General features: G+C 42.9%; 1 protein-coding gene across 9 annotated transcripts in view; it reads right to left on the bottom strand.

Annotated features, from left to right (window-relative positions):
- shank2.S (SH3 and multiple ankyrin repeat domains 2 S homeolog) overlaps positions 1-20,986 on the bottom strand; it is a 299,657-nt gene that overhangs the window by 176,417 nt on the left and 102,254 nt on the right. For all 9 annotated transcript variants that reach the window (XM_041561943.1, XM_041561941.1, XM_018260197.2 and 6 more), the window contains exon 10: positions 3,714-3,780. In XM_041561943.1, coding sequence (XP_041417877.1) covers positions 3,714-3,780 — 67 coding nt within the window. The remainder of the gene's footprint in view (positions 1-3,713; positions 3,781-20,986) is intronic.

The raw sequence follows: 20,986 nt of genomic DNA, 5'->3' as shown, positions 1-20,986 counted from the left end.
GTGGCTCTCATACGGACATAAATAACTACACTTCCTCTGTTCTGGTCTACATTAACTCCACCATTGACAGTGTTACTACCCAGAAACAGATCACTATATACCCAAATCAGAAGCCTTGGATGAACAAGGAGGTGCGTCTCTTGCTAAAGGCACGTAACACTGCCTTCAGGTCAGGTGATGCACAGGCCTACAGGACTTCCAGGGCAAATTTGAAGAGGGGCATCAAAAAGGCCAAGCACTGCTACAAATTAAAGCTAGAGGATCACTTTTCCAACGCTGACCCTCGACGCATTTGGCAGGGCATTCAGGCCATTACAGACTACAAACCCAGCAACTCCACCACAACCACTAATGTCGGCTTTCTGAATGAGCTTAATGACTTTTACGCTCGCTTTGATAGAGACAACAACCATCCAGCTACCAGGATTTCTCCCTCAACCGACCACTCAACCATCATACTGGCCTCTTCAGATGTTTGTACTGCACTGAGCCGGATCAACGCGCGCAAGGCTGCTGGACCAGACGGTATCCCTGGACGTGTACTTAGAGCATGTGCAGAGCAGCTCGCCTGGGTATTCACAGACATTTTTAACATGTCTCTTGCCCAGGCAGCTGTTCCAACATGCTTTAAGTCCACGTCCATTGTGCCAGTGCCAAAACACTCTAGCCCATCGTGCCTAAATGACTACCGCCCTGTAGCACTCACACCCATTATCATGAAGTGCTTCGATCGGTTAGTATTGTCACATCTGAAAGACTCTCTCCCATCAACTCTGGACCCTCACCAGTTTGCTTATCGCAGCAATAGGAGCACAGAAGATGCAGTCTCTTTAGCATTGCACTCTGTGCTCTCACACTTGGACAATAAAAACACTTATGCACGGATGCTGTTTGTTGACTTTAGCTCAGCATTCAATACTGTCATACCCTCTAAGTTAATCACTAAATTTAGAGCCCTGGACATTAATTCCTCATTTTGCAACTGGATTATGGACTTTCTGACCAACAGACCACAGCATGTCAGGTCAGGCCACATCTGCTCCACTAACATCACACTCAACACTGGTGTACCACAGGGCTGTGTGCTGAGCCCCTTCCTCTACTCCCTCTTCACCCACGACTGCAGACCTGTAAATGGATCTAACACCATTATTAAGTTTGCAGACGATACCACGGTGATTGGTCTCATCAGCAACAATGATGAGACTGCCTACAGGGAAGAGGTCCAGCATCTAGCCACTTGGTGCACGGACAATAATTTGCTCCTTAACACCACCAAGACTAAGGAGCTCATTGTGGACTTCAGGAAGAAGAAGAGAAGTGGCTCCCATGATCCCATCCACATAAACGGGATGGCTGTTGAACCTGTGTCATCCTTCAAGTTCCTGGGAACTCACATCTCGGAGGACCTGTCCTGGACTACCAACACCTCCAGCCTGGTCAAGAAGGCTCACCAGCGCCTCTTCTTCTTAAGAATACTAAAGAAAAACCAGCTGTCCTCAGCCATCCTAGTGAACTTTTATCGCTGCACAATAGAGAGCATCCTGACCAGCTGTTTCACAGTGTGGTATGGGAGCTGCTCTGTTGCTGAGCGCAAGGCGTTGCAGCGGGTGGTAAAAACTGCCCAGCGCATCACAGGGATTCCGCTTCCATCCATTGAGGACATCCAGAAGAAGCACTGTCTTCGTCGAGCACGCAGTGTTCTTAAGGACTCCTCTCACCCTGCCCACAGACTGTTTTCTCTTCTGCCTTCAGGCAGGCGTTTCAGGTTACACCGGACAAGAACCAGCAGACTGAGGAACAGTTTCTTTCCTAGAGCTGTCTCCATACTGAACTCTGCACCTTACTGACTCCTTTAAACCCCCCCACCTTACACTATCCCCATTACCATTGCACATTCAATATTGTTGTACTGCAGCAACCTGTACATTTGTTCATCTGCTTGTAACTACTGATTATAGTTACTACAAACTATATATGTTCATATATATTATGTATATTATGTTCATATGACTGTAATCACTCTGTAAATATTATCCAGTTCATTCTTGTACATACCAATTATAATTTATACCTTATCCTGCACTTACTGCTTATTGCACTACTGGTTAGACCTAAACTGCATTTCGTTGCCTTGTACTTGTACTTGTGTAATGACAATAAAGTTGAATCTAATCAAATCTAAACTATGTGTTAAACACCAAAGGGTTGTGCTATATAAAACACTAAGGGGTTAATAGATCATGTGATTGTGTCACATGTTAAGGAATATATTTAAGCATATGGTGTGTGTATTGCACCAGAGAAAGGGGGTATCCACCGAAAGCTTGTGCTGAATTTTCTGCTGCAATAAATGGTTTGAAAGGCATAGGCCATAGGTGTGCTCCTTCCATACTAAAGGTGGCCATAGACGTAACAATTACGAACTTTCTTGGAAAAGATCTTTCCAAGAAAGATCATTCGTTTCAATACACACGTGTAGAGCTGATTTGTCAGATATACAGAAAGAAACAATAGAATTCTACCTGTATCTGACGATTCAGCACTAACAACAGCAGATGTTTTGGTGCCTTCAAAGGCACCCGATCAAAATTTTCCATCCAGCCCGATCGATGAGCCGACCAATATCCAAGTCTTCTGCCGATATCGGTCGTCTCTTTTTCCACCATACACGCACCGAATATCGGACGAAAATTAGTTTTGTACGATATTATCTGTGCGTCTATGGCCACCTTTAGTCACTGGATACAGATCTACAAAATTTCCTTGTTGGTCTCGAACAATTCTGTGCTTTCCCAGTCACAATAATGGGGCAAAAAATAGGGTAAACAAAGGCAGGACAGCCCAGAGGTACAGAGACCTTAAGTGAAGACACAAGTGAAGATTCGGGGAGATTTAGTCGCCGGCGACAAATCGCCTCTTCTTCGGGTGCCTAATCTCCCTTCCCATTGGCTAGAATCTAAATCTCCGGGATGGCACTCGGAGCGCTTTGTTTTTCGAAGTCACCAAAAGTTTCCACGTAAGGCAACTTCAGGGGCATATTTTGAAAACAAAGCGCTCCGAGTGCCATCCTGCCGGCGATTTAGATTCCAGAAGGGGGGGAGGCCGTTTGGGGAGATTTGAAGAGGAGATTTATGTCCGGGCGACTAATCTCCCTGAATCTGACTGTGTGTCTCTGCCAGGAGGACTGAGCTTCATTGGTTCCAGCTGTTTGTGTACTAACATTTGCACATTGGAGGGAAACGTAAACTCCAAGTGGACTTGGCTTCTATTAAATGAGGTTGTCCACCTTTAAATTATCTTTTATTAAATTGATGTTCTGAGACAATTTGCTGTTTGTGTTCTTTTATTTTTTAATTATTTAGCTTTTTGTTCAGTAGCATTCCAGTTGGGAACCTCAGCACCCATGTTGCTGCTAGGGTTTAAATTACCCTAGTAACGGGATAATGGTTTATATGAGAGACTAGACGATGAATGGGAAAATGTCTGAATACAAAGATAAGTAATACAAAGTAACAATAACTATAACATTGTAGCTTTAAAGATCAATCGTTATTTTGGCTGCCAGTGTCAGTGATCCCCATTTGAAAGCTGGAAATCGTCAGAAGAAGGCAAATAATAAGAATAACAAGAATAATAAGAAGGCAAAGTCCAGAGACACTTGTACCTTAGAGATCTCCACTATGGCAATGACAGATTATTTTTCTACTCACCAGTATCGGATTCCTTGTGATTCTTAATAAATTCTGCAAGTTCAAAATTCCCAGCGATAATAGCAACCTGTCAATGAAAAGGATGAAAAATGAAAACAGTTTGTGATCATGTTGAGTCTGAAGGATAATCAGATTCGATGTTTATTTCTTGTATACAGGAAACCCATATAGCCATATACTGCAGAAGATTACGGATGCTTTAATGAAATAACCCAAAATGAAAGAATGATTAGTCAACAAATGTACTTGTTAACCTTCCCCATAGGCTAACATTGAGTTCGGTAGCTTTTAGGTGGCGAACTAGGGGGTCAAAGTTTTTTCTTAAAGAGACAGTACTTCGACTATCGAATGGTTGAATAGTCGAATGATTTTTAGTTCGAATAGTTTGATTCAAAGTCATAGTCGAAGGTCGTAGTAGCCCATTCAATGGTGGAAGTAGCCCAAAAAACACTTCGAAATTCGAAGTTTTTTTACTTCGAATCCTTCACTCGAAGTTAGTGAATCGGCCCCTAGAACAATTTTCTTTTAACCCGGCGCAGTGGTGAGCAGTAGGAAATACTGAGGACCAGACCAGCTATGGGAGATTTGGGCAGAATGTCTAATTCAGGGGCCCCCAACTTTTGTTTTAACTATGAGCCACATTCAGCTGTAAAAAAGAGTTGGGGAGCAACAGAAGCATGTAAAAAGTTCCTGGAGGTGCCAAATAAGTGCTGTGATTGGCTATTGGGTAACCCCTATGGGGACTGACAGCCTACAGACGATTCTGTTTGGCATTGCACCTGGTTTTATGAACAAAAATTGTCTTCAAGTCAGGAATTCAAAAATAAGCTCCTGCTTTGAGGCCACTCAGAGTAACATGTGGCTCACAAACCACTGGTCTAATTGGTCACCCACATAGTCCTGGAAATTTAGCCTATATAGATTTAGGCGAGATTTGGGCTGGGCAAGTGAGTCCAGTACCAGATAATCAGTGGGCTCACACTACCTGGAGTCCTAGCACACTGAAGTCGCTTCTTGAGTCAAGCTACTTCTCATTGATTCACGGCACTTCAATGACAGGCAGGCACCATCAAACAAATAGTAGAATCCAAGAGCCAAAATTTGAGTATAAAAATAAAATGTTTCTTTATTTTACATTATGATTAATATGATTAAGTGTCCCTGGATGACACGAAACGCGTAAGGCTTTATCTTTTTAGACATAATGTAAAATAAAAAAAATTTTGGCTCTTGGATTTTACTATTTGTTTGATGGATGTTCCGGAGTGGTGCCTGGCTGTCATTGAAGTGCCGTGAATTACTCCCCTATGCTGAAGGTCTGGGGCATGAGCACCCGGACCCAACTGGGAAAGCGGTAAGCTGATCCTGATGATCCAATTAGTTCATGCTTTTCATGAATATTTAGTTTAATTGTACTTCTCATTGATGCCTCACAGAACTATGCCTTTTTTGAATACCTTTTACCTCTTAGGTGTACTATGAGGGCAGAGACACGCTCAGATTCGGGGAAATTTAGGCGCCCTGCAATAAATCGCCTCTTCTTGGGGGTGACTAAACCTCAAACTGCCTCCCAATGGCTAGAATGTAAATCGCCGGCGGGATGGCAATTGGAGCGCTTTGTTTTCCAAAGTCGCCAGAAGTTTCCTTGTGAGGCACCTTCGGGTCTTCGGAAAATGATGCACTCCAATTGCCATCCCGCCGGCGATTTATATTCTAACCAGCGGGAGGCAGTTCGGGGAGATTAGTCGCCCCGAAGAAGAGGAGATATGTCGCTGGGCGACTAATCTCCCCTATTCTGTGTGTGTCTCTGCCCTGACAGGATGCTAGTCTGTTACTTACTAACCTCATTCCTGGGTCCTTGTTACCCCTACATTTCGAAATCTAATCTTGGATCCTTAGAATCTGAGATCTACCTTCACCTCAGATCCTCTGGCAGAAACATCTCTTACTATGCTAAAGTCTAAAAGCAGACGTTGCCCCAGCGTTGGACTGGGCTGGCGGGACAACAGCAAGAAACCAGATGGACCCTGTGGGCACATACTTGCTCCTTGACCACCTGAGATCCCCCCCTGCGAAATAATAAAGGTACATCTGGCTGGTGTGTTGGGGAGCCCTGAGATAGCAGCCCCGTTAGGCCCCAGACCCCCAGTGTGAAGCTGATGTTCCCTCCCTTTGTATACACTGGAGGCAGAAACTGGTAGCCTTGTGCCAATGGGGCAATACTTACCTCTCTCGGGTCATAGGCAATTGACTGGGGACTTCCTGAGCAGTAAGGAAGAGTTATCCCTATGAGCATTCTACATTTACTACATCTGTTTGGTTGCTATGTGTTATAAAACCCTTATAGGCTGTTAACGGTCTAGGTTAAGATTTAGGTCATATACCCAATGGGCCCAGATAAGTGCATGGGAGTTTGTTAGAGTGAATACAGAAATGACTGCTAAAAACATATTCTATTGATTTCTAGACCTTTAACCTTCTTAGGGGAGCCTGGATCCAAAGTATTAAAAACCTCTGTCCTCTATCTTAATTGTTGCTGTTGCTCTTCTTTTCGCCACTTGGTTATTAACAAGGCATTACACTAATTACAATGAGCCGAGGGAGTATTCCCAGCCCTAACAGGCTACATAACCTCTGGGTGTTTGCTAATCATTATCCTAATATGTCGCTATTCAGCAATAAAAAAGCTGGAATGTCCCAGAACCATAGTTCACCCCCCACGGTGCTTCAAAGAAAGAATATATAGCTATTTATTTGGGCTTGTTTGGTAAATGCAGTGCGCGTTTGCTGCTTTTCGGAGAGTGATTTGATATTCAGATATGTCTTTATCTCATTGTTCCAGACCACAAGGGCTAATCAAGCCTCCTGAAAGGCTGCATTGCCTTGAATCAAATCATAATGAGTTGTGCAGAATAGAGGCGCATCCTGCAGCTTTGGGGAGCGACGGACCTGACAATACTAAGTGCTGAAACGCAGGGAAATCACAACAAACAGCTGCTCGGATCCCATGGCGAGTGCTGACTATTCCGCACATCTGATCCAGAATTATTCCAGGCACAAAGGACTTACTGCATCTGGGGAATTCAATTGGGGCAAAACCAAACACAGGGATTTCTGATCCAAGAAATCTCCATGGGACCTTTAACTATTCCTTCTGAAAAGAGGGGAATAATTGGCTGCCATAGTTTTATGCTATTTTTATGCCCAGGGGACTAGGGTTAGGGTTAAGACTAGGGGGCACATTTACTTAGGGTCGAATATCGAGGGTTTATTAACCCTCGATATTCGCCCGTCGAAGTAAAATCCCAAGGATTTACTGCATTTCCTACGATCGAATCGAACATTTCGAAGGATTTTAAACTCTCGATCGAACGATTTTCCTTCGATCACAAAATTGTTAGGAAGCCTAAGGGGACCTTCCCCATAGGCCAACACTGATGTTCGTAGGTTTTCGGTGGCGAAGTACTTGGTCAAAGTTTTTTTTAAAGAGACAGTACTTCGACTATCGAATGGTCGAATAGTCGAACGATTTTTAGTTCGAAACATTCGCTTCGAAGTCGAAGGTCGAAGTAGCCAATTCGATGGTCGAAGTAGCCAATAAAAACATTCGAAATTAGACTTTTTTTTCTTCTATTTCTTCACTCGAGCTAAATAAATGTGCCCCTAGGTGTTAGGGGACCATCACTACTGAATTGAGCTTGGGGAACATATATATCTCTATATTGCTAATTTATGCGACAAATAGGTTCAAAATAGGATCTTGGTGGTCCTGAATGTTTTAGTATAGCCAGACTCTCAGCCATAAAGCAGGACAGGACTGCTGCTTCCAGTGGGGATCAGACAGGATCTGTGCAGCAACTGGGACAGAATGCTCTGTTATACAGATAGCTAGAATCTCAGCCATAAAGCAGGGCAGGACTGCTGCTTACAATGGGGATCAGATAGGAAAGTTTTATTTAGTAAATCAATTTACAATAATAATCATCAGCTTAGCTAAATCAAACTGATTTTAGACTATTCACCACCAATAAGCAATTAGTCCATGAGTCCATGAATCTTTGGCCTAGCTTAGCAGACCCTCTCAGAGTCCTTCCTCTGTCCATAATTCCCACCCAAAAACTCAACCCTGGCAAAGTCTTTCCTTTGTCCGTGAAAATATGTTTCCTCCCTCCCCACCCATCCTGGGCCTGGGCCTCACTTTGTCTGGTAGCCCGACCAGCCCTAGCAGGGCCTGGGCTTGTTCCGGACATTGCAGAGCTCTCTGACACACGACTGCTTGCAATGTGGATCGGATAGGATCTGTGCAGCCACTGGGAAAGCAATGCTCTGTTATACAGATAACTAGAATCTCATAAAGCAGGGCAGGATGGCTGTTTTACAATGAGGATCAGATAAGATCTGTGCAGCCACTGGGACAGAATGCTCTGTTATACAGGTAGCTAGAATATCAGCCATAAAGCAAGGCAGGACTGCTGCTTATAGTGGGGAGTGGTGTATAGAGGTAGCAGAACCTGTGGCCAGGGGGTCCACTTCCTCTATAGCTCTAAATAATCCCTCATCTCCCTTTAAGTGGGGACTTCAGGGAGGGAAAATGCAGGGAGGAATCAGAATGGGCCGGTAGGGGTTGGGAGAGGGCTGGCGGAGTGCAGAGATTAGGTGGTCAGGGGCAGGTATGGATTGCCATGAGCTGGGCCCCATGAAGTTTTTTTTTTACAGGGGGGCCCTGCTGAAAACCAGCTATGCCACTGATTGTAAGTGAGTAGATACACCTCCTGCCCCTCCAGAGTACCAGCTTACTGGCTACATATGCCCAACTTTTATCTGGGTCCAGAGACAATGATTTCTCATTCTCACGTTGGTGCAAGGGCAGCATAAGCATTGGACCCAATCCAGCCTGTGGCACAACAAGGGACATTTGGTCTGCTCAAGGTATTTTATTGTTCATTCCATTCACTCCATTGTGCAACAGTGCTGTAATAACAATGGCAATATATGTAATATCCTCTGTTCCATTTGTATACTGTGTGTGTGTAGCTATTTGATTTTGCAGAGCATTGTGTGCTTACTGTCTGCAAACAGACCTTACTGTCTGCAAACAGACAAAGAGTTAAAGCTGTGCTGTGACAGAGTTAAAGCATACCTCCCAACTGTCCCTTTTTCAGAGGGACAGTCCCTCTTTCGACAGCTCAACCCGCAGTCCCTCATTTGTACTGGAAAGTCCCTATTTTCTCTGCACTGAACAGCCAGAAAAATAAACAATGTTTCTCACTTAATTGGCTTTTAGCAGAGAGCCCAGAACAGCTAACAGGTGCAAATAAGATACTTTTGTAACAATTTTGAGACACAAAAAAAAATTTAGACAAGGAGAAATATTTTCAAACTTTCATATCCTGCCAAATTTTGTAAAATGAACATGGTAATTCGGGGGTTGTGGCCACAGAAAAGGGCGTGGTCAAAAACGTTTGCTGCGCTATGTTCGAAAACATTTTTTGTCCCTCTTTTTACTTCCAAAATGTTGGGAGGTATGGTTAAAGCTGCAAGGTACCAAATTAGTCCTGGATGTCTAAATAAGTGATCTTGGCTGTGGTGTTTATACAAATGGCCTGCGGGTGTCACTGTGCACAGGACTTGTACTGTGCATACACAGGACTTTCTGTACAGCTTGAAAGTGAAAGTGAAAGCTTACTGTTATGTAATGCCTGCATGCCTCTGCTAATAAAGCACTGTTATACTCTACTCATCCTCTGCTACCCAAAACATAACATTGGCTATATCACAAGGACAGACCACAAGAATCAACATTACCCAAGGGGACAGGGTGATTATCAATGGCTCTTTTCTGTCAAACCAAGCAGATTAAAACCAGACGGCCCAGGTGCAATATTACAGTATTACTGAGTATATATATATATATGCAGCCTATATAGGGAGCACTCGCTCTTCTTCTTTCAGATATATACCCTGTACCCGGGGCTGTGCAGAACCACAAGACATCAGATCCTACATTTGTTTCCTGCGGCAAATCAATGATTTTTTTTTAGCTCTGCTATTTTTATATGTCCAAATGCTGTGACTGTTGTGCAACTCCCAGAATACACTAAAAGCCTTTGGCCACTGACTAAAGTAAATAAAAACAGTTAGAAGGCAGCAAAGAGTACATGAACGCAAACCCATAGTCATTTTATCATAGGGCGGAGATGTGCTCCTAGAACTCAGTCGGACTGACCCACCAGGATACTTTAAACAAAAAAAACCTCCCTGCTAGTCCCACTGTCTGAACCAGGAGTGGGGAAGGCCTTGACCAAAGTATTCAGTGGGAGGGATTTTTACAGTGTTTGTGTCATACAGGGGGTCTGTGGCTGTCGGAGGTGGGCCCTAGATCTTGGGTTCCCGGTGAGCAGTCCTGCAGTCCGACATTGGGCAATAGAACCTTCTCTCATCCCCTCATACCCAGAGGAATAAAACAAGTGCTCTGGTCCCAGGCACAATACACCCCCCATAGGCAGAGGGTGATTTTTGTGACTGGGGAGGTTAATTATTAATCAAATTTTTTACATTGAGTTCTTAATGGTTTAGTAGCCAATTCTATGTACAGTATAATGTCCCCAGAACACATAGCAGGATAACTCCCAGACACAACAATAAGGCAGGAATTATGGGTGGTGGGTTGGGTCGGTTGCAAGTCTCCCTTCTTGTATTGATCAACTAGCTGTTGAAGAAGGCCATTTAATGACAGACAAACCCTAGAGGTCAAAAACTTCTGTTCAACTATCCTCCCGAATTTCAACACACCCGAAAACATTGGTTAGCTTTTTCTTTTCCAACAACTTCTTTCTAATACCCATTTCAAAAGCTCTCGAGTTAGAGCTTCTAAAGGGAACACATCCAAAGTAAAAAATAAGAAAGACCAGATCCAGCCTTGCCAACAGATCTACATAGTATATAAAAATCTTAAAAATGATGGCGCCTGAAAGAAGCCAAATGCTTCAGACTCTCCTGGCTTCCTACTCAGTAATTGATCTGATCTAATGGAATATCTCCTGGAGTTCTATTTCAAGAGATGTGTCTCCTTGTACTGGTGGACGACATTCTTCCATGTAATAGAACTAAGAATGTCATTAACAACCCCCATTTCAAAATTCCCTTCTGCCCTGGCATCAACTGCCTGTTCAGTGGAACACCCTAAAGCCACCGGTTGAGTACCACTCAAGAACATAGAAGTCAGCAGAGATCGTTCAGGGATGCACCCACAAAGTGGTCTAAAATAGACGCAAAGTAGAGTGCCTATTAATGCAATTCGTTAAGGTAATCACATTCAAATAATAACGAAATGGATGGACATCAAGCCTCCCACTGTTGGTGGAACTCCAACCATCCATCAAAGTGACCTATTAGGAAGCCTGGCTGGAGGAATACCCTGAAGCCGAGTTGTGAATCATGTGCTACTGCATGAATGGGAATGCCTTATATAATTAAGCTTAGCTGTTGCCAGGTCGAGGGACTACAAGATGATCATGGATGTCACTGTTGTCTTCAGTGATATCTTATTGCTACTCTATTCCAATGTGAAGGGACCACTCTCTCTAATGATTTCCATCTTCTCTTTCTATATGTCCTCTTAACTCAATAAAATCGTTATCAATGCATTTTCTCCAGCAATAAAACATGGAATTTTTACAAGAGTAGGAGGTGCTTTGGCCAGAGTATTCTCTTGGGGTGCAAAACCAGAAGCCCTGTTGCCGTTGGGGTTCTATGTAGAATGCCTTCCATCATGGAATTTAATGAGCATGGATGTGTATGGAGCATCCTTGAAACCTCCAGTGTTTGTTTGTATTTGCGGTTATGTAATGGAATAGACGGCAGCAAGCTTGGAGCACAAACCTTCTTCCGAGCCAGATCCTCAACTGCTCTATGTATCGAGCGAGTCCCTGGGTAACACAGAAGTACTGCAGGCTGCACTGCCTCTTCTACTGCATTCCCTTTCCAAATAAGTTTCCTTGCCTGGATCAGATCTGCTTTAATTACCCCTGCAAGATGAAATCTACCTTCAAAGGCAACCTGTCAAGCACTTCCCATGGCTACTCAGCATCCCAGTAGGAAGCATCCCAGTATCTAGCGAACCTGTTACACAGGGAACCTCATAATGCAGTAGAAAAACAACTACAATAAGAACGGAAAGTAGAATGAAGATAATGAAATCAACGTTAGAAAGAAAAGAAAGCAACAGACCTGTTTAATCTCTGCAAGTGTCACCCCAGCAGGTAGAGGCGGGGGACGAACTCAGCTGCATCCCCCACATTGCGTAAATCTCATAAACAGCAGTGATAGGGAACTGCAAGCATGAGATGTATATAGAACATCCCCAGCCTTCTGTTATATTATATTATATGCCTTAAACCCCTCTAGCAAGGCCAATTTGTACCCCCAAAATGATGCCGTTATCTGCCGTGCCGAGTCCCAGGAGGTTGCACATTTTAGTGCATCAGCAGCGCTGATGGTGAGTTTCTTCTCTTGACCAAACGGATCAATTGTAAATTAACCAGCAATCCCCAGTGGAAGCAATTAACTGCTCGGTCAGTGGATTGTTAACCCACAGTGGTAGCGGAAGGGTTAAATGCTAAGTAGCTAATACAGTAGCGCAGAAGTGCTCCAATGAGCAGGATTTCTGCCTCGGATAAAGATTCTCTAACTGCTTTGATGGAAGGGAATATTTACCTTCAGTTGTTGCTGTGCCGGCTGTTACTGTTCATCTCACCCACAAGTCTCTCGTACCCTCCTCCAAAAAAATCTACACTAGTTCTCTCTCCGCCACTGCTGCTATTCACTGCCTTGCCAATAATACCCCACTTACTTATTAAAAAGGGAAAAAAAGTCTCTTAGCAACGGTTTCTTACTCCTTATAATGTTTTTAGCTCCTTCAAATATGATTCATTATTCCATCTGTGCTTTGACAGTGAGAAGACAATGATCCTAAAATAGTCTTCAGATGTCAGGTACTTTATGGGCAATATCTCAAGAAAAAGTCAAGGGCCAGGCATTGAGAAATGACTGGAGTTCCCAGGCTGCGGGTGGGATGTGGTCTGTGGTTCTAGCGGTCCATCAGGCTAGCTGGAATTCCTGGGAAAACTCCTAGTAGATATCAGCTGTCTAGGAAAGGCATATTCAATCTTCAGAAATTATGTAATAGATCTGAGTAACCTCTAAGTCTTAATGAAGTAGTTGTCAAAACAAAAAAAGATGTACCTTCAAGTAGGACCAAAGGTTGGTCCAATCTTTGGTCATAGTCCTACTTGAAGGTCCATCTTTTCGGAAAGGGGAACTATTGTGAAAATGAAAATTTAATATAAGCTTCAGCATACTGAAATAAGAAACTTTCTAAATACAACCAATTAAAAATGTTGTACCGTTTCTAAAATAAACAATTTTATATTCACTATTCCTCTCTCAGCATCTGTTTCTTTTCCTTCTGTCTTCATTCAGGAGTTGGTTGTCAGATGAATGATCCAATATATCTTGTAGAGGGGCTCCTTTTGCCTAGAAGATGTATTAGAGCTCACTCTATTAAAATAATCAGAAATCCTGTCTCTCTACATGCAGAATTTGTGGATCATTTATCTGACACCCAACTGCTGCATGAAGACAGTATGAAGAGAAACAGATGCTGAGAGAGGAATAATGATTGAGGAGGTTTATATTAATTTTTTAGATAGTTTCCCTTTAATATCCCCCACTGAAGGTTCAACATGTGATCAGATTCCCCCTTGAATGTCTAACCTTTGGTCTAATCCACTTGTAGCTCATAAAATGGGTACAGATATAGGTGTATCAGTCATTCGGCCATAGTTCCAATAATATCTAGGGCAGCAAATACATATTCACCCCAATTTTCACCCTAACTGATCTTCAAGCTGGGTTTCAGGTGTATCTAGAAGAAGAAAAGCCCTTTCTCCCCAATTCTCACTTAAACTGGCCTTCAGGCTAAGCCCCTCTGAGACTGCTCCAAGTCACCCACAATTTGGGAACCAATGGAGAGGGATCCAGCAATTAGAAGTTTTTTGACAGCTAGAGTGACAAATACTACCTATCCAATGTGTGGAAATCCATGGACACCAAGCTAGGGTGAAATTATGAATAATGTCTTGCAGAGTTGTATAGTTATCAGCAATTTATGGTATCTGGAGTCGGAGTTGCTAACTCTAGTTGCTAACTTTAAATACAAGCACTGAAAATCAGATTTAAGAGCTTCTAAGGAGAATATGGCAGAAGCAATTCTGTTTCTAAGAACAATAGTTTGGATTCTATTTAACAGCTATTCTACAGCTATATGCCTGGTTCAATTAATATAGAAGTTGTTTTAGGTTTTCCAATTGTTTTTGGCTTAACTTTGATTTTGGTTTAGAATTACCAAAAGATGTGGTTTATATGTGTGAGCTTTGGCAGTGATATGCCTTGTATGTTGTGTACTTAACTTCTTCCAATCATCATGGAAAATACATTAGTGTATTAAAGGAACGGTGTCCCCATCGGACAAAGGGGCGTGCCCCCGCAAACGTTACACTTCAATAAACATGCAGGGTTTACCCCGCTTGCATGGAGTCCTGTATGCTGGTAATCTTTTCTTTTTCCTGGTGAATTTGGAGGGTGCACCGGACCAGCTTTTGTTGATAGGCCAGGGTGTGCTGGTGGGTTACCATTTGGAAGGATAAATGTAACAACACACCAGAACAAAATATAGAAGTGTAAATATGCACAAGGCAAAGACAAGACCAAGGATGGGTTGACACCAACATCGATCGGCACCCTGAATCCAGAACCAGTGCTAGGCACCTTGGTCTCAGCTCTGCTTCTGCCTATAACAGCCTTTCACTTCGGGAGGAGCCCTCAGCTAATAGGATTCCGCCAGGTCTTAATTAGAGAGAAGCAAACAAAAGGTTCTGGACAAGCGAAGGGGCACAGTCGTTTAGCAAGGTTTTTGGACGGAAGGTACAGTTCAGGGTTCGGCAAAAGCGGAGTCAGACAGGCCGGGTCAGTGCGGGCTGAATTCAAGAGGAGTCAGACAGCAAGGGTCAAAGACGGGAGTTCAATCAGAATGGTCAAGACAGACATGGGTCAGAATACAGATTTCAGAATCGTCAGTCAACAGGCAAGGTCAGGATCACGAAATTCAGATTAGTCAGACAGGCAGGGATCAAAACAGGAATCAGAACAGACAAAATAGCACCCAGGAATCTAACCAAGCAAAACCTACAATGGCAATGAGTTTGAATGAAAAGCCCCTTTAAATACCTCTTTGAATTTGGCCCCCTTGCGCGATGACGTCATGACGCCAACGTCGATGGGCATAAAACCCAGAAGTGTGCGCCGCCATAGAGAACCAGCAACCAACAGAGAAGGATCAACGCAGCGGGCGTCCCCGCCGGCCCAGTAGACCACTAAGGTGAGTCTTCACAGAAAGCCTGTTGGTTGCATGAGGTCTATAATTTATGCCATCTTTTGGTTGGCTCTCCTTTACCAGAGAATAAGAATGCTAGACAACAGTTACACTACAACAACATTTAATGGGGGTGGTGGTGAACAAGACATGTTTCACCAAAGCCCCTTTTCAGAGTTCTTTAAACAATAATGTTGTTCACACACAGATCCTGGAACAGTAGAAGCGGCACCAACACCCTAGAATTTTAAAAACCAAGGTGGCAAACACTGCACCACCTTCATAAGTGAAATTGAAACATTAAGCTGAACTCAATGTTATTATACCTCATGGCAAAACATAGACCTCTTCCAACAGTTTCCTGGAATTACAGAAGACAAAACATAATGTCAACCTACAATGGACTATGGTGACTCTTGGTCCATCTTTACACTGGGGGCCGAGGAAAAAACTCCAAAGATATTTCTATTCTGTTTCAGCTTCAAAGTTTGCACAAGGCTAACAACAATATCCTGAGGGCTTCAATGTCCTGAGGGGTCAGATAAAAAAAAACTTTATCTCAATGAAACATGTTTATATTGGGATTAAAATACTCTTAAATCAGACAGTAACATACAATGTGCAACACAAAGCTCTGCCCCCAAGTCAGGTCTTTTTCTCCCACACATCAAGGTGGGATTCACAAAACTGGAGCAATCCATAGCGACCAAGCAGCCGTTAATCGACTGGTTGCTATGGGTTACTGATACAGATGAAAATTTGCTCCTGTTTTGTGAATACAACCCTTTGTCTAGCAGCTTTTAAAGGCAAATATGGTTTTCCATTATATAAATATATTTAAGATATTCTGGCAGCAATATGAGTAATGCATCGACCTTAAAGGATATTTAAACGTTAGTGCACTGGAATTGTTCCATATCCATCAGACGGAAGGGCTCGTTTAAAATCACAAGAACAATGAGCAAATTGCCACTTTTTTTAACATAATGCATATTTATTTCCAAGAACTGGAGCATAATAGTGGGTGCAGAAACTTACACGGGGGGTTCCCTATGCAGGTGCAAATTAGGGTCCATGATGGCAAATCAAACCCATGTTGAGTTTGCATTTTGTGGGCAACAATGGGGCTGCTATGAACACAGGCAGCTCATACATTTTATATTTAGGATTCCGAGTTTAATCAGCAAATACTCTTATTTTAACAAAAAAAGAAAAAATCCCAGCCTGAGCCTGACTGGCAAAGCTCATGGTACCCATAGCTCGTGGCTCCCATTGATCTATATTAGTACAAGTTTTAAAATATATGTCAAGCAAAGCACAACAGCTGCTTGATTTGACATTTCAATGGAGACGTACTGAGCTCACAATCAAAGGGAGCTGCGGTATTCTGAGATCTCAGATTGGTGCCCCGGGGAAGGAAAGGGAACAGCTCCTTTGTTTTTTCCACGCTGATGAATTCACATGGACATTTTTAGGGCTGGACCCTGTTAACTGTACTGCACCCAGCGAGGCAGGTGGATTTATATGTCTAATAACGGCTGTAGCCTTCCAGAAAGAAAGTCAGATGCAGCAAAATGTTCACAATGAAGTATTTTAGTGACTGCAAAGCCAGAAAACAAACGCAAGTTGGATTTTCACTTGGTCATTTAAATCAGAGTTACCTTTAAGGGGATCCACAATGAGGGCTACCCCCCCCCCCCCAAGCCAAAGGATAAAAGGATAGATAAAGAGAGCTCAAAATTTTACTGAATATGTCCCTCTTGACTATGCAGGCAGCATAATAGTACGTATAGTAACAATGGGCATAATAGTTTTGGAAAGAGAAAGTGCGGAGAGATGGTGCCTATAGTAACAGTGGGATAATAGTCTCTGGGAAGGGAGTGTGACTGTGGGATAGCAGGTATAGTAGGGAGAGATGGTGTCTATAGTAACAGTGGATAATAGTCTCTGGGAAGGGAGTGTGACTGTGGGATAGCAGGTATAGTAGGGAGAGATGGTGCCTATAGTAACAGTGGGATAATAGTCTCTGGTAAGGGAGTGTGACTGTGGGATAGCAGATATAGTAGGGAGAGATGGTGCCTATAGTAACAGTGGGATAATAGTCTCTGGGAAGGGAGTGTGACTGTGGGATAGCAGGTATAGTAGGGAGAGATGGTGCCTATAGTAACAGTGGATAATAGTCTCTGGGAAGAGAGTGTGACTGTGGGATAGCAGGTATAGTAGGGAGAGATGGTGCCTATAGTAACAGTGGATAATAGTCTCTGGGAAGGGAGTGTGACTGTGGGATAGCAGGTATAGTAGGGAGAGATGGTGCCTATAGTAACAGTGGATAATAGTCTCTGGGAAGGGAGTGTGACTGTGGGATAGCAGGTATAGTAGGGAGAGATGGTGTCTATAGTAACAGTAGGATAATAGTCTCTGGGAAGGGAGTGTGACTGTGGGATAGCAGGTATAGTAGGGAGAGATGGTGTCTATAGTAACAGTAGGATAATAGTCTCTGGGAAGGGAGTGTGACTGTGGGATAGCAGGTATAGTAGGGAGAGATGGTGCCTATAGTAACAGTGGATAATAGTCTCTGGGAAGGGAGTATGACTGTGGGATAGCAGGTATAGTAGGGAGAGATGGTGCCTATAGTAACAGTGGGATAATAGTCTCTGGTAAGGGAGTGTGACTGTGGGATAGCAGATATAGTAGGGAGAGATGGTGCCTATAATAACAGTGGATAATAGTCTCTGGGAAGGGAGTGTGACTGTGGGATAGCAGGTATAGTAGGGAGAGATGGTGGCTATAGTAACAGTGGATAATAGTCTCTGGGAAGGGAGTGTGACTGTGGGATAGCAGGTATAGTAGGGAGAGATGGTGGCTATAGTAACAGTGGATAATAGTCTCTGGGAAGGGAGTGTGACTGTGGGATAGCAGGTATAGTAGGAAGAGATGGTGCCTATAATAACAGTGGATAATAGTCTCTGGGAAGGGAGTGTGACTGTGGGATAGCAGGTATAGTAGGGAGAGATGGTGGCTATAGTAACAGTGGATAATAGTCTCTGGGAAGGGAGTGTGACTGTGGGATAGCAGGTATAGTAGGGAGAGATGGTGTCTAGTAACAGTGGGATAATAGTCTCTGGGAAGGGAGTGTGACTGTGGGATAGCAGGTATAGTAGGGAGAGATGGTGTCTATAGTAACAGTAGGATAATAGTCTCTGGGAAGGGAGTGTGACTGTGGGATAGCAGGTATAGTAGGGAGAGATGGTGCCTATAGTAACAGTGGATAATAGTCTCTGGGAAGGGACTGTGACTGTGGGATAGCAGGTATAGTAGGGAGAGATGGTGCCTATAGTAACAGTGGGATAATAGTCTCTGGGAAGGGAGTGTGACTGTGGGATAGCAGGTATAGTAGGGAGAGATGGTGCCTATAGTAACAGTGGGATAATAGTCTCTGGGAAGGGAGTGTGACTGTGGGATAGCAGGTATAGTAGGGAGAGATGGCCTATAGTAACAGTGGGATAATAGTCTCTGGGAAGGGAGTGTGACTGTGGGATAGCAGGTATAGTAGGGAGAGATGGCCTATAGTATCAGTATATATATATGCGTATATATATTTCACTCTGATAGCGGCACTCTCGATAACTGCGGTAAATGTGCCTGGGTGCAGCAAAATAAACAAAATATATCCAGAAGAATCCGCACTCACAGGTCTTACTAATTAAAATTTAAGTTTTGTTTTTAAAACACGGTCTGACATTTCGGTCGACCCACGGCCTTTCTCACTTTATATATATATATATATATATATATATATATATATATATATATATATATATATATATATATATATATATATATATTGTATTTTAACTGGTAGGCCATTCTGTGTGGGTGGCTGCTAACAGTAGGCACAGCTTAAGGGTGCAGCATATAATGAACAGCCCTATACAATACTATATATTAATTATAATATACTTTAAATCAATATTGCCCAAAGCCCCACCTGTGCTACAAATGTATGTATGTACAAATATTATCCCTGTCCATTTAGAAATGCCGGGACCCTGTCCCCCAAAAAGAATTAAGTAGAAAGAGTAGAAACATTATATCCGCGTTACAGTCTCTCCAGATAAAATATGTCACAGGCATCACAGAACCGAAGAGGTGGGCTCAGAATCTCACTATGACAGATGGAAATACAGAGCTAATCAGCGGCTTCCTCGGAGCTGAGCTACACAGTTACGCAGAATGGGGGGAAAAAAGACAAACGTCTATCAAGTTTAATCCATCAACAAAACATTTGGTTGTTATTTTATTACTGTCAACCCCCCCCCCACCCTCCCTGTCTCCACTGATGCGCTAACCCCATTATAATTCAAGAAAAGAGAAGAAACCATTTCTAGAAGACAATTAGATTTCTCCCCTAATCAGAATTGCTGGGATTCAATCACTGTAACCCCCGAAACTACGCTTGCTTTTCCCAGGAAAAAAAAATATGTAAAGGCACAGTAACAAGAAATAAAATTAAGTTTTCAATGAGAAGCCGACCGATTCAGAAGCAGAAGTAGTATCTGTTTAAAGGTCTGGTTTGGACCTGGACAATCCAGATTCTCCTTGGGCTGTCTGATTCCAAATTTATTTATAATATTGGTGTGTAGGTGCATCTCAGGTCATTTTGCCTGGTCATGTGCTTTCAGAAAGAGCCAGCACTTCAGAATGGAACTGCTTTCTGGCAGGCTGTTGTTTCTCCTACTCAATGTAACTGAATGTGTCTCAGTGGGACCTGGATTTTACTATTGAGTGCTGTTCTTAGATCTACCAGGGAGCTGTTATCTTGTGTTAGGGAGCTGCTATCTGGTTACCTTCCCATTGTTCTGTTCTTAGGCTGCTGGGTGATATCACTCCAACTTGCAGTACAGCAGTAAAGAGTGACTGAAGTTTATCAGAGCACAAGTCACATGACTGTGGGCAGCTGGGAAACTGACAATATGTCTAGCCCCATGTCAGATTTCAAAATGAAATATAAAACAATCTGTTTGCTCTTCTGAGAAATAGCTTTCAGTGCAGAATTCTGCTGGAGCAGCGCTATTAACAGAAGCGTTTTAAAAAAAATAGAACCTGTTTTCCCATGACAGTATCCCCTTAAGTATGTTACAGAATGGCCGATTCTAAGTAATTTTTCAATTGGTCTTCATTATTTATTTTTTAAATTTTGTAATTATTTGCCTTCTTCTTATGACCTTTCCAGCTTTCACCTGACCCCATCCAGAAAAAAAAAAAATGCTCTTATTCAAATCAACTCATGGTTGCTAGGGGAATTTGGACCCTAGCAACCAGACGGCTGACATTGCAAACTGGAGAGCTGCTGAATAAAAACCTACATAAGTCCAAAACCACAAATAATAAAAAGTGAAAACCAATTGCAAATTATCTCAGAATATCACACTCTGCATCATACTAACAGTTAATTTAAAGGTGAACAACCCCTTTAAGCAATGCCCCCTTCCTCATGTTGTCACCATCAGGGTTGATACGCTCTATCCTGTGTCAATACGCACATTGCTCCACTTCGAAAGAGGAGACAGGGCAGAGACTGATTTAAAACTGACGTGTCCATTTTAGCACAATACTCCCCACTTTCCACCAGGTTCTTATTCGCACTCCCTTTTACCCAGCCAAGAAGAGCACAAGTTTGGCGCACCAAAGGAGCCGATTATTCGTCCGTTAAAAAATAGAAATTTTTTAAAAAAATCTATAAAAATAGTAAAGGCATGCCCAAAACATATTGAAGGCTGCCCACTTTACGTGTTTCGTGGCTACCAGCCACTTCCTCAGAAGCCTTTTACCCAGCCACGTA

The sequence above is a fragment of the Xenopus laevis genome, chromosome 4S (genome assembly GCF_017654675.1).
Source record: "Xenopus laevis strain J_2021 chromosome 4S, Xenopus_laevis_v10.1, whole genome shotgun sequence".
NCBI lineage: Eukaryota > Metazoa > Chordata > Amphibia > Anura > Pipidae > Xenopus > Xenopus laevis.
This window is presented reverse-complemented; position numbering and strand designations above follow the sequence as displayed.